The sequence below is a fragment of the Procambarus clarkii genome, chromosome 24 (genome assembly GCF_040958095.1).
Source record: "Procambarus clarkii isolate CNS0578487 chromosome 24, FALCON_Pclarkii_2.0, whole genome shotgun sequence".
NCBI classification, from domain to species: Eukaryota; Metazoa; Arthropoda; class Malacostraca; order Decapoda; family Cambaridae; genus Procambarus; species Procambarus clarkii.
In genome coordinates this window covers 28,604,964-28,617,925 of record NC_091173.1, presented here as the reverse complement: position 1 = coordinate 28,617,925, position 12,962 = coordinate 28,604,964, and the positions used below count along the sequence as shown (strand labels likewise).

Below are 12,962 nucleotides of genomic sequence, written 5' to 3'. Positions count from 1 at the left end.
GTCCCAATTCAGCAACTAAAGTTCGAGCTAGAGGAACTATGGCCCTCTTTGTCCTCCTACAGTCAGATTGCAGAAGATTGGGTGCACTTAACGCGGGGCAGACCACAGTACCAGGGTACCAATATGATGATCTGTCAAAAATGAGAAATATCCAAGGGACAAAGATGGTAAACACGAGTAATAACACGGAGGGAGAGATGACCAATTAAGAGTATGACTGAGACCTACAGTCACCACGTAATCCAAAGTTGTCTCACCTTCACCATATGCTACTCTCGTAATGCACAATACACCGCACCATATAAAAAATGAAATTGAATATGAAAAATAGTAAAAGCTACGTTAACAAAGTTAAATACGCTTACCATAAATTACAACTTGGCACCAGTACCTGAGCGAGGCTCCCGGACAGGCCCCCATATAATATGTGACGGTAACGCGTTGGTGTTCGGCTGTTCAAAAGCTAGGGGTATGGCCTCGTCACATAGAAACAAAAAAAATATAAAATCTGGAACTTCGTCTGTGGTAAGGTAATGAGAAGACACACAAAACACAAGTAAATTTAACAATGCTATTTTAATTACGTTAGAAAAACAAAACATGAATAAAATGGACATACAAATTCGTATAATAAAATCAATCAATCAAAATAATAAGAATAATCAAATGACAAAATGAAAAGTTACGTTAAGGCAAGTGAGCAATAACAAGTGTACAATATACAATCAAAGACGAGGTGCAGGAATATTGGCTTTAAGCTATCACCTCTCTTAGTACACGTAAGCCACAGCTTAGTCTACCAAGAAGACGTGTTAACCTTATGAAAGCACGGCATATTCTAAGGACTGAGGTCGTGGCGGCCCAAGACATCAGGTAGTATGGTGGGTGGAAGGCAGGTGCAGCTGGACCCGCAGCCAATCAGCGACGAGCAAGCGACAGACAGGTAGTTTGGCGGTTTGAGGTGGAGCAGGTGTTCCTGGCTGCATACGTTTTGCGCTCTGGCAAACCTTGCTGTTGTAGTTGTTGGATATTTCTTCCATACTTGTTTTATATAGATGTAATGTGACGTATTTTGGAGGGAAGAGCAGGCTCAATCTCTTGAAGGAGATTATCGTCACAGAACCTTCACCTACCTACCTCCAGGTGGGAAGGGAACCTTCACCTACCTACCTCCAGGTGGGAAGGGAACCTTCACCTACCGCCCTCCAGGTGAGAAGGGAACCTTCACCTACCGCCCTCCAGGTGAGAAGGGAACCTTCACCTACCTACCTCCAGGTGGGAAGGGAACCTTCACCTACCTACCTCCAGGTGGGAAGGGAACCTTCACCTACCGCCCTCCAGGTGGAAGGGAACCTTCACCTACCGCCCTCCAGGTGGAAGGGAACCTTCACCTACCTACCTCCAGGTGGAAGGGAACCTTCACCTACCGCCCTCCAGGTGGAAGGGAACCTTCACCTACCGCCCTCCAGGTGGAAGGGAACCTTCACCTACCTACCTCCAGGTGGGAGGGGAACCTTCACCTACCTACCTCCAGGTGGAAGGGAACCTTCACCTACCTACCTCCAGGTGGGAAGGGAACCTTCACCTACCTACCTCCAGGTGGAAGGGAACCTTCACCTACCTACCTCCTGGTGGAAGGGAATCTTCACCTACCTACCTCCAGTTGGGAAGGGAACCTCCACCTACCTACCTCCAGGTGGGAAGGGAACCTTCACCTACCTACCTCCAGGTGGGAAGGGAACCTTCACCTACCGCCCTCCAGGTGGAAGGGAACCTTCACCTACCGCCCTCCAGGTGGAAGGGAACCTTCACCTACCTACCTCCAGGTGGAAGGGAACCTTCACCTACCGCCCTCCAGGTGGAAGGGAACCTTCACCTACTGCCCTCCAGGTGGAAGGGAACCTTCACCTACCTACCTCCAGGTGGAAGGGAACCTTCACCTACCGCCCTCCAGGTGGAAGGGAACCTTCACCTACCGCCCTCCAGGTGGAAGGAAACCTTCACCTACCTACCTCCTGGTGGGAGGGGAACCTTCACCTACCTACCACCAGGTGGAAGGGAACCTTCACCTACCTACCTCCAGGTGGGAAGGGAACCTTCACCTACCTACCTCCAGGTGGAAGGGAACCTTTACCTACCTACCTCCTGGTGGAAGGGAACCTTCACCTATCTACCTCCAGTTGGGAAGGGAACCTTCACCTACCTACCTCCAGGTGGGAAGGGAACCTTCACCTACCTGCCTCCAGGTGGAAGGGAACCTTCACCTACCTACCTCCAGGTGGGAAGGGAACCTTCACCTACCTACCTCCAGGTGGAAGGGAACCTTCACCTACCGCCCTCCAGGTGGAAGGGAACCTTCACCTACCGCCCTCCAGGTGGAAGGGAACCTTCACCTACCTACCTCCAGGTGGAAGGGAACCTTCACCTACCGCCCTCCAGGTGGAAGGGAACCTTCACCTACCGCCCTCCAGGTGGAAGGGAACCTTCACCTACCTACCTCCAGGTGGAAGGGAACCATCACCTACCGCCCTCCAGGTGGAAGGGCACCTTCACCTACCGCCCTCCAGGTGGAAGGGAACCTTCACCTACCTACCTCCTGGTGGGAGGGGAACCTTCACCTACCTACCTCCAGGTGGAAGGGAACCTTCACCTACCTACCTCCAGGTGGGAAGGGAACCTTCACCTACCTACCTCCAGGTGGAAGGGAACCTTTACCTACCTACCTCCTGGTGGAAGGGAACCTTCACCTATCTACCTCCAGTTGGGAAGGGAACCTTCACCTACCTACCTCCAGGTGGGAAGGGAACCTTCACCTACCTGCCTCCAGGTGGAAGGGAACCTTCACCTACCTACCTCCAGGTGGGAAGGGAACCTTCACCTACCTACCTCCAGGTGGAAGGGAACCTTCACCTACCTACCTCCTGGTGGAAGGGAACCTTCACCTACCTACCTCCTGGTGGAAGGGAACCTTCACCTACCTACCTCCAGTTGGGAAGGGAACCTTCACCTACCTACCTCCAGGTGGGAAGGGAACCTTCACCTACCTGCCTATAGGTGGAAGGGAACCTTCACCTACCTACCTCCAGGTGGAAGGGAACCTTCACCTACCGCCCTCCAGGTGGGAAGGGAACCTTCACCTACCTACCTCCAGGTGGAAGGGAACCTTCACCTACCGCCCTCCAGGTGGGAAGGGAACCTTCACCTACCTACCTCCAGGTGGATGGGAACCTTCACCTACCTACCTCCAGGTGGGAAGGGAACCTTCACCTACCTACCTCCAGGTGGAAGGGAACCTTCACCTACCGCCCTCCAGGTGGATGGGAACCTTCACCTACCTACCTCCTGGTGGAAGGGAACCTTCACCTTTCTACCTCCAGTTGGGAAGGGAACCTTCACCTACCTACCTCCAGGTGGGAAGGGAACCTTCACCTACCTACCTCCAGGTGGGAAGGGAACCTTCACCTACCGCCCTCCAGGTGGAAGGGAACCTTCACCTACCTACCTCCAGGTGGAAGGGAACCTTCACCTACCTACCTCCAGGTGGAAGGGAACCTTCACCTACCGCCCTCCAGGTGGGAAGGGAACCTTCACCTACCTACCTCCAGGTGGGAAGGGAACCTTCACCTACCTACCTCCAGGTGGAAGGGAACCTTCACCTACCTACCTCCAGGTGGGAAGGGAACCTTCACCTACCTACCTCCCGGTGGAAGGGAACCGTCACCTACCTACCTCCAGGTGGAAGGGAACCTTCACCTACCTACCTCCAGGTGGGAAGGGAACCTTCACCTACCTACCTCCAGGTGGGAAGGGAACCTTCACCTACCTACCTCCAGGTGGAAGGGAACCTTCACCTACCTACCTCCAGGTGAGAAGGGAACCTTCACCTACCTACCTCCAGGTGGAAAGGAACCTTCACCTACCTACCTCCAGGTGGAAGGGAACCTTCACCTACCGGCCGTCAGGAGTGTCGGGGGCCATAGTGAGGTCGCCGGTGTCAGTGTCAAGGAAGAAGCCAGACAGATGGTGTCTCCAGGAGTACGTCTTGGCGGCGGCGTCCCAGTCGTCGGGGTCCTGGACGTACACTCTCCCCAGGGGCACCGGCCTCCCCTGTGGCTGGGGGAGAGAGAGAGGAAGGTGAGAGTGACACTCTCCCCAGGGGCACCGGCCTCCCCTGTGGCTGGGGGAGAGAGAGGAAGGTCAGAGTGACACTCTCCCCAGGGGCACCGGCCTCCCCTGTGGCTGGGGGAGAGAGAGGAAGGTCAGAGTTACACTCTCCCCAGGGGCACCGGCCTCCCCTGTGGCTGGGGGAGAGAGAGGAGGGTGAGAGTGACACTCTCCCCAGGGGCACCGGCCTCCCCTGTGACTGGAGGAGAGAGAGGAAGGTGAGAGTGACACTCTCCCCAGGAGCACCGGGACTACAGAGACTACAGGAATTAAACCTCACGTCGCTAGAAGACAGAAGAGTTAGGGGGGATATGATCACCACGTACAAGATTCTCAGAGGAATTGACAGGGTAGATAAAGACAGGCTATTTAACACAAGGGGCACACGTACTAGGGGACACAGGTGGAAACTGAGTGCCCAAATGAGCTACAAAGATATTAGAAAGAATTTTTTTAGTGTCAGAGTAGGTGACAAATGGAATGCATTAGGAAGTGATGTGGTGGAGGCTGACTCCAAACACAGTTTCAAATGTAGATATGACAGAGCCCAGTAGGCTCAGAAATCTGTACATCAGTTGATTGACGGATGAGAGGCGGCAACCCGTTCTCGCAAATTTAATAAGTCAATATTGACTTATTAAATATGTGCATAGGTGACATACTTAACATAATAGATACCCTTAAAAAGATTCATAGAAAACACCGACCTTATCTAACCTTGTTAGTATCTTAAGATAAGCATCTTATTGCTTCGTAATTACCTAACCTATAATAGGTATAGGTTAAGTAATAATTGTAATTACGAAGCAATAAGATGTTTATCTTAAGATACTAACAAGGTTAGGTAAGGTCGGTGTTTTCTATGAATCATTTTAAGGGTATCTATTATGTTTAGGATATCACCTATGCACGTAGTTAATAAGTCAATATTGACTTTACGAATTTGCGAGAACGGGTTGGAGGCGGGACCAAAGAGCCACAGCTCAATCCCCGTAAGCACAATTAGGTGAGTACACACACACACGTACACACAGAGTTTTACCCTCTCCATCCCCCTCCCTCACTTCCACCTTCCACCTCTCCCCATATACTCACACACCTCCTCTCTCTCTCTCTCTCTCCCCCCCTCTCTCTCTCTCTCTCCCCCCCCCCCCTCTCTCTCTCTCTCTCTCTCTCTCTCTCTCTCTCTCTCTCTCTCTCTCTCTCTCTCTCTCTCTCTCCCTCCCCCTTTCTCTCCCTCTCCCCCCTCTCTCTCCCTCTCCCCCTCTCTCTCCCTCTCCCCCTCTCCCTCCCTCTCCCCCTCTCTCTCCCTCCCCCTCTCTCTCCCTCCCCCCTCTCTCTCCCTCCCCCCCTCTCTCTCCCCCTCCCCCCCCTCTCTCTCCCCCTCCCCCTCTCTCCCCTCCCCCCCTCTCTCTCCCCCCCCCCCCTCTCTCTCCCCCTCCCCCCTCTCTCTCTCCCCCCCCCCCTCTCTCTCTCCCCCCCCCCCTCTCTCTCTCTCCCTCACCCCCCCTCTCCCTCCCCTCTTTCTCTCCCTCCCCTCTCTCTCTCCCTCCCCTCTCTTGCTCCCACCCCTCTCTCTCTTCCTCCCCCTCTCTCTCTCTTCCTCCCCCCACTCTCTCCCTCCCCCCCCTCTCTCTCTCTGTCTCTGTCTCTCTCTCTCTCTCTCTCTCTCTCTCTCTCTCTCTCTCTCTCTCTCTCTCTCTCTCTCTCTCTCTCTCACACACACACACACGCACACACTCATAGGGAAATCATGGAAGGGAGACGAACTCTGACTGCCAAACGCAGGACATTCACAACTGGAACAAACACAGAGGATGGGATGGAACAGGGAGCCTGGATGAAGGAAGTACTCCAGCAAATGCAGAATGAATTCAGTGAAGGACTGAGGGTAATGAGGGAGACAGTAGCCAACCTGCAAGATGATTTAAGGGCAGCAAAGGAGGAGATAAGATACCTAAAGGAGACTCTTCCACAATACCAGGCACAAACCGTACCCCAGGGAGATGGGAATGCTACTGTGGAGGGGACCACCACAACCCAGATCTCATTTGCTGAAATGCTTAAAAAGAGCCCTGAAGCTAGGTCTGCGGTTAAGGAAGTTGCCATGGAAGTGGCTTCCTCTCAGGAAGCAGCTAGATGTACTAGCCGGCTGATAGAGAGAAATAGAGCAGTAGTAGTAGCAGGCATTAAAGAACAAACAGGGACCAGACCAAAGGAGCGGAGAGACAAGGACAAAAACATGATTAAAGAGATCCTTAAAGAGGTAAGGATGGAGGGAGCTGAGCGAAATGTTGAAAAGGTTTTCAGGCTTGGAAAGTACAACAAGGACAGAGACCGAATGATAAAGGTGGTTTTCATGAGCGAAATCGCGAAAGAGGAACTGCTAGCAAGGAAGTGTTGTCTAAAAGGTGTAGAGAAGTTCAAGAAAATATTCCTGCAGAGGGATATGACAAGGGAAGAGAGAATACGGACAGCAGACGCGAGGAAGGAGCGCAGGGAGAGAGAAGGAAATCAGAGTACCACAACCCAGAACCCTACAATCCCAGAGGGAAGTGGAGAACCCTCCTCAAACAGTGCAACAGCCACAGGGATTGGGGCACCACCCCCACATTCTACCCAACAGACACCCAACCTGCCCCATCCCCTGTCAGCCCCCCACTAAGTACCCACCTAGGGCACCCTCCCCCCACTCACCCCCCTTCTCCCCCTCACCCCTCTCCCCAGGACCTCCCTTCTCCCCCATCCCCCATGCCCTCCCTTCTCCCACATGCTTTCCCGTCTCTCCCACCACCATGTCCTCCCTTCCCCCCCTCTCCCCTAAGCCCCCCACTCTCCCCCACCCCACCTAAGTCTTCCCCTCTCCCCCACTCCCCTAAACCCTCCCCTCTTCCTCACCCACCTCAGCCCTCCCTTTTCCCCCACGCCCCCCAAGCCCTCCACCCTTTTCTCTCCCCCAAGCCCCCCCATCTCCCCTATCCCCCACAGCCTCTCCTCCCTCCATGCTTCCCCAACCCTCCCTCTCTTACCCACCCCCTGTACCCTCCCCCTCTTATCCACCCCCTGTACCCTCCCCCTCTTATCCACCCCCTGTACCCTCCCCTCTTATCCACCCCCTGTACCCTCCCCCTCTTATCCACCCCCTGTACCCTCCCCCTCTCCCCCACCACCCCAAGCCCTCCCTCCTCCACCAATCCCCCTGTGCCAGGTCCCCCCAGCTCCCACTCACCCCAGATCTCAAAGGTCCCCCCCAGAAAAGAAGCAGAAGAGAGTCAGTTTCAGGGTGATGTACTCGAACATAGATGGGATCACAAGCAAGACAAGTGAACTAAGGGAAAGAGCACAAGAAGTTAACCCAGATGTAATCGGACTCACTGAAACAAAACTCTCTGGAATCATAACGAATGCCGTGTTTCCCCAGGAGTATACAGTAATAAGGAAAGAGAGGGAAGGTAGGGGAGGAGGCGGAGTGGCCCTACTCATGAGAAGGGAATGGAGTTTTAAGGAGATGGCCATCCCGGGCTGTGAGGAGTTCAGAGACTACATAGCAGGCACCATAACAATGGGAGGACCAAGAATAGTAGTAGCAGTAATATACAACCCTCCACCAAATGACAGGAGACCCAGTCAAGAGTATGAAAACAACAACAAGGCAGTTAACACTATAATTGAGAGGGCAGCCTCTGCTGCCTGTAGAAATAGATCCCACCTGCTCATCATGGGCGATTTCAATCACGGAAAGATTGACTGGGAGAACAAGGAACCGCATGGAGGCGAGGATACGTGGAGAGCCAAACTATTGGAGGTGGTGACAAGCAACTTTTTAACCCACCATGTCGGAGAACCCACAAGGATGAGAGGCAATGACGAACCAGCGAGACTCGACCTAGTCTTCACTCTGAACGACTCCGACATAAGAGAAATCGGTTTTGAGGACCCAGTAGGAATGAGCGACCACAGTGTACTGGTGTTTGAGTACTTGATTGAAGAAGGGTTATTGAACTCGAGGAGGGATACCGAAACCAAAAGGTTAGCATACCGAAAGGGAAACTATGAGGGGATAAGAAAATTCCTAACAGATATAGCATGGGAAACAGAGCTCAGGGGAAAGACGGCCCAAGATATGATGGATTACATCACGCAGAAGTGCAAGGACGCAGCAAACAAGTTTGTCCCAGTCCAAAAGGAAAACAGAGAAATGAAGATGAGAAACCCATGGTTTAATCAAAGATGTAGGCTAGCTAAGCAGCAAAGTAAAAGGGCATGGAGAAACTATAGGAATAACAGGACACTGGAGAGCAGAGAAAGATACCAGAATGCCAGGAATGAATATGTCAGGATGAGAAGAGAGGCAGAAAGACAATACGAAAATGACATCGCAAGCAATTCAAAGACTCAGCCTAAATTGTTGCATAGCCACATTAGGAGAAAAACAACAGTAAAGGAACAGGTTATGAGATTAAGGATAGGGGCGGAAGGATTCACTACAAATGACAAGGAAGTGTGTGAGGAATTGAATAAGAAATTCCAGGAGGTCTTCACCTTAGAACAAGGAGAAATTCCAGAGGTAAGTGAGGGAATAGCTAACCAGGAACCACTGGAAGAGTTTGAGATTACCAGTGGGGAAGTAAGGAAGTGTTTACTAGAGTTGGACGTGACGAAGGCTATAGGCCCAGATGGAATCTCCCCTTGGGTTCTAAAGGAAGGAGCAAGAGAACTGAGCCTACCACTCTCCATAGTGTATAACAAATCACTGGCAACAGGGGAACTGCCAGATATTTGGAAAGCAGCTAACGTAGTCCCGATATACAAGAAAGGGGATAGACAGGAGGCACTGAACTACAGGCCAGTGTCCCTAACCTGCATACCATGCAAGCTGATGGAGAAGATTGTGCGAAAAAAACTAGTGGAGCATCTGGAGCGAAGGAACTTTGTAACACAGCATCAACATGGGTTCAGGGATGGCAGGTCCTGCCTCACAGGGTTACTTGAATTCTACGACCAGGCAACAAAAATAAGGCAAGAAAGAGAAGGGTGGGCAGACTGCATATTTTGGATTGTCAGAAAGCCTTTGATACAGTGCCACACAAGAGGCTAGTGCGAAAGTTGGAGATGCAGGCTGGAGTGAGAGGGAAGGTACTCCGGTGGATAGAGGAGTACCTAAGCAACAGGAGACAACGAGTCTGTGTGAGGGGTGAGGTCTCAGATTGGCGAGACGTCACAAGTGGAGTCCCGCAGGGGTCAGTCCTTGGACCTATACTGTTTCTGGTATATGTAAATGATCTCCCAGAGGGTATAGATTCGTTCCTCTCAATGTTTGCCGACGATGCAAAAATTATGAGGAGGATTGAAACAGAGGATGATAGTAGGAGGCTACAAGATGACCTGGATAGACTGAGTGAATGGTCCAACAAATGGCTGTTGAAGTTCAACCCGAGTAAATGCAAAGTAATGAAACTAGGCAGTGGAAACAGGAGGCCAGGCACAGGATACAGAATAGGAGATGAAGTACTTAATGAAACAGACAGAGAGAAAGATCTAGGAGTTGATATCACACCAAACCTGTCTCCTGAAGCCCACATAAAGAGAATAACGTCTGCGGCATATGCGAGGCTGGCTAACATCAGAACGGCGTTCAGGAACCTGTGTCAGGAATCATTCAGAATCTTGTACACCACATATGTAAGACCAATCCTGGAGTATGCGGCCCCAGCATGGAGCCCGTACCTTGTCAAGCACAAGACGAAGCTGGAAAAAGTCCAAAGGTATGCTACTAGACTAGTCCCAGAACTAAGAGGCATGAGTTATGAGGAAAGGCTGCGGGAAATGCACCTTACGACACTGGAAGACAGAGGAGTAAGGGGGGACATGATCACAACCTACAAAATCCTCAGGGGAATCGACCGGGTAAACAAGGATGAACTATTCAACACTGGTGGGACGCGAACAAGGGGACACAGGTGGAAACTGAGTACCCAAATGAGCCACAGAGACATTAGAAAGAACTTTTTCAGTGTCAGAGTAGTTAGTAAATGGAATGCATTAGGAAGTGATGTGGTGGAGGCTGACTCCATACACAGTTTCAAATGTAGATATGATAGAGCCCAATAGGCTCAGGAATCTGTACACCAGTTGATTGACGATTGAGAGGCGGGACCAAAGAGCCAGAGCTCAACCCCCCCAAGCACAATTAGGTAAGTACAATTAGGTGAGTACAGTCAGTGCTCAGGGATCGTAGTCCAAGGGCCCGGGTTCAATTCCCGGTAGAGGAAGAAGCAGATGAGAAAAGTTTCTTTCACCTGAAGCCCCCTGTTCTCCAGGCACTAAATAGGTACATGAGAATAAGACAGCTCATTCGGGCTACATATTTGTGCGTGCGAAAGAAATGTGTGATAGAGGAAAAATAGGTCTGGAGTTAGAAAGGCGGGGTCCAAGAGCTAACACCTGGATCCTAATGGCACTAATTGTAAATGCTCATAGCAAATACACACACGCATATACACGTACACACGCATATACACGTACACACGCATATACACGTACACACGCATATACACGTACACACGCATATACACGTACACACGCATATACACGTACACACGCATATACACGTACACACGCATATACACGTACACACGCATATACACGTACACACGCATATACACGTACACACGCATATACACGTACACACGCATATACACGTACACACGCATATATTCACAAGAATAAACACAAATAAGAGGAGTGTTTCACCTAATACTCCTCCTCACCTAGCTGTAAATATTTACCCTGGAGTTAGTCAGCTGCTACTGGCTGCATCCTGGGGATGTATGTATAAGTGAGATAACAAATTATGTAGTAGTCGATGAGGAACAATTATGTCGTGAGACGTTACACAAGACAACCGACGGTTAGAAGGGCGGGATCCAGAGCCACGAGCTGGATCCTGTACACACACACACACATAGTAAATAGGAACAGTAAATACACACCCACTTACATATAGCCCTCACTTGGCCCTCAGCCAACCTCTCCTCGAGATTCACTCTCTGAACACTAACCCCCCCCCCATCCACCCCCTCCGGCCCATCACCCCTCTACAGCCATTCAGCGCGCAACCCCCCCCCCCCCCCCCTCCCCCGCTACTTGCATCAATTCCTCCCTAACCATCATCTAACCATCATCTAATCATCACAACCAGTACTTAATCTAACTTCTCATATACATCTCACACTAGTAGAAACAAATTAAAAACTATTTTCTGAGAACACAGGTAATATCGTGTCCAGTGAGTGCCTTAAGAAATGGTTCACAAATACTATAAGAGTTACAAATAAAGCAGAGGAAATAAAAGAGAGTTTGGGAAAAAATTCAGGATATTATTGCAGCAGTGGTAATCAAGATAAATATCATCTCATAAATAATATTTTCAGGAGAGATTACTAGCCATAACAAAATAAAAGGATACAAATACAGGGGGGGGGGGGGGGGATGTAACACTTCCAGTTAAAAACAAAAGTTGACAGTGAAAGTTTGAGGAACTATAGTAATGCAACTATATACACAGTGTTGGAAGAATGCAGAAACGCACTTAGGGTGAGGCTAAAAGCTCTTGTACATTTTCAGTGTTACTTCTGAAGCAGTGGGCCTTAACCCAGTGGTGGTGTGTGTTTCAACAGACCACTGACCATTATTTGGAGTGTTGACAGGACCCACGGTGTCACTGCCTGATGTTATTCCAGTTAAAGAGCCACTATGAGTTGTAAAAAAATATAATAATGATGGGAGTACGTAACCTCCCCATTGTTTCAGTGGCTATTCATTAAAGGCCCAACTGAGTGTAGACAAATTATAATAGCTATCTTGAGAGTATTTCCAGGCTTAGAGTCCCCCGCAGCCCGGTCCTCGACTAGGCCTCCTTTTTGTTACACATTCCCAAGAAAGCAGCCCGTAGCAGCTGTCAAACTCACAGGTACCAATTTACTGTTAAGTGAATAGGCGCATCAGTGTGAAAGAAACTCTGCCCATTTGTTTGCGCCTCCACCGGGAGGATCGTACCTGGAACCTCAGAACTACGAATCCGAAAGCCCTGTCCACCTAGCTGTTAGACCCCGTCAATGGGTGGAGATTACAGAATGCTTATTTCAAGTTGTTGATGTCTGACTGAAATTCAGTCATGCTCTGGACGACCATTTGGGGAAGAGGGAAAGCGGGAGAGGGAGGGAATTATCAGGGTAAAGCGCCAAGCTATTACGACTATGTATAGCACTTGAAAGGAATCAGGATAAGGATTTGGGATGGGACGGAGGGAAGGTAGTGGTGCCCAACCACTTGGACTGTCGGAGATTAAATGCCGAACTGCATCAAGGGAGACCGTCGCTCTACTGTCCAGCCCAAGTGGTTGAGTTCGGGAGGTGGGAGATGGCGGTGAGTTTGGGGTCCAGTGGGTTGGTACTAAGGATCCTTTGACAGTGATTGATAGAAGGAAAGTGACAACAGAGACTTACCTGACGATGAGGGAAGTGCCTGCAGAAGTGACACTGACCTGCAGGGGTATGGGTAATGAACAGCCTGTAGGATGACATTTCTCTGCTAGGTGTGGACAGTGACTGTAGCCTGGAGGGTGGCACTGACCTGGAAGGTGGCACTGACATGCAGGGTGGCACTGACCTGGAGGGTGGCACTGACCTGGAGGGTGGCACTGACCTGGTGGGTGGCACTGACCTGGAGGGTGGCACTGACCTGGAAGGTGGCACTGACCTGGAGGGTGGCACTGACCTGGAGGGTGGCACTGACCT

The 12,962-nt window shown here is 50.8% G+C and overlaps 1 protein-coding gene across 1 annotated transcript in view; it reads right to left on the bottom strand.

Annotated features, from left to right (window-relative positions):
• The window catches only part of LOC123751693 (putative neural-cadherin 2), a 400,838-nt gene that overhangs the window by 91,993 nt on the left and 295,883 nt on the right, over positions 1-12,962 (bottom strand). The window contains 1 exon segment of the mRNA XM_069330285.1: positions 3,953-4,113. Within this exon segment, the coding sequence (XP_069186386.1) occupies positions 3,953-4,113 (161 nt within the window).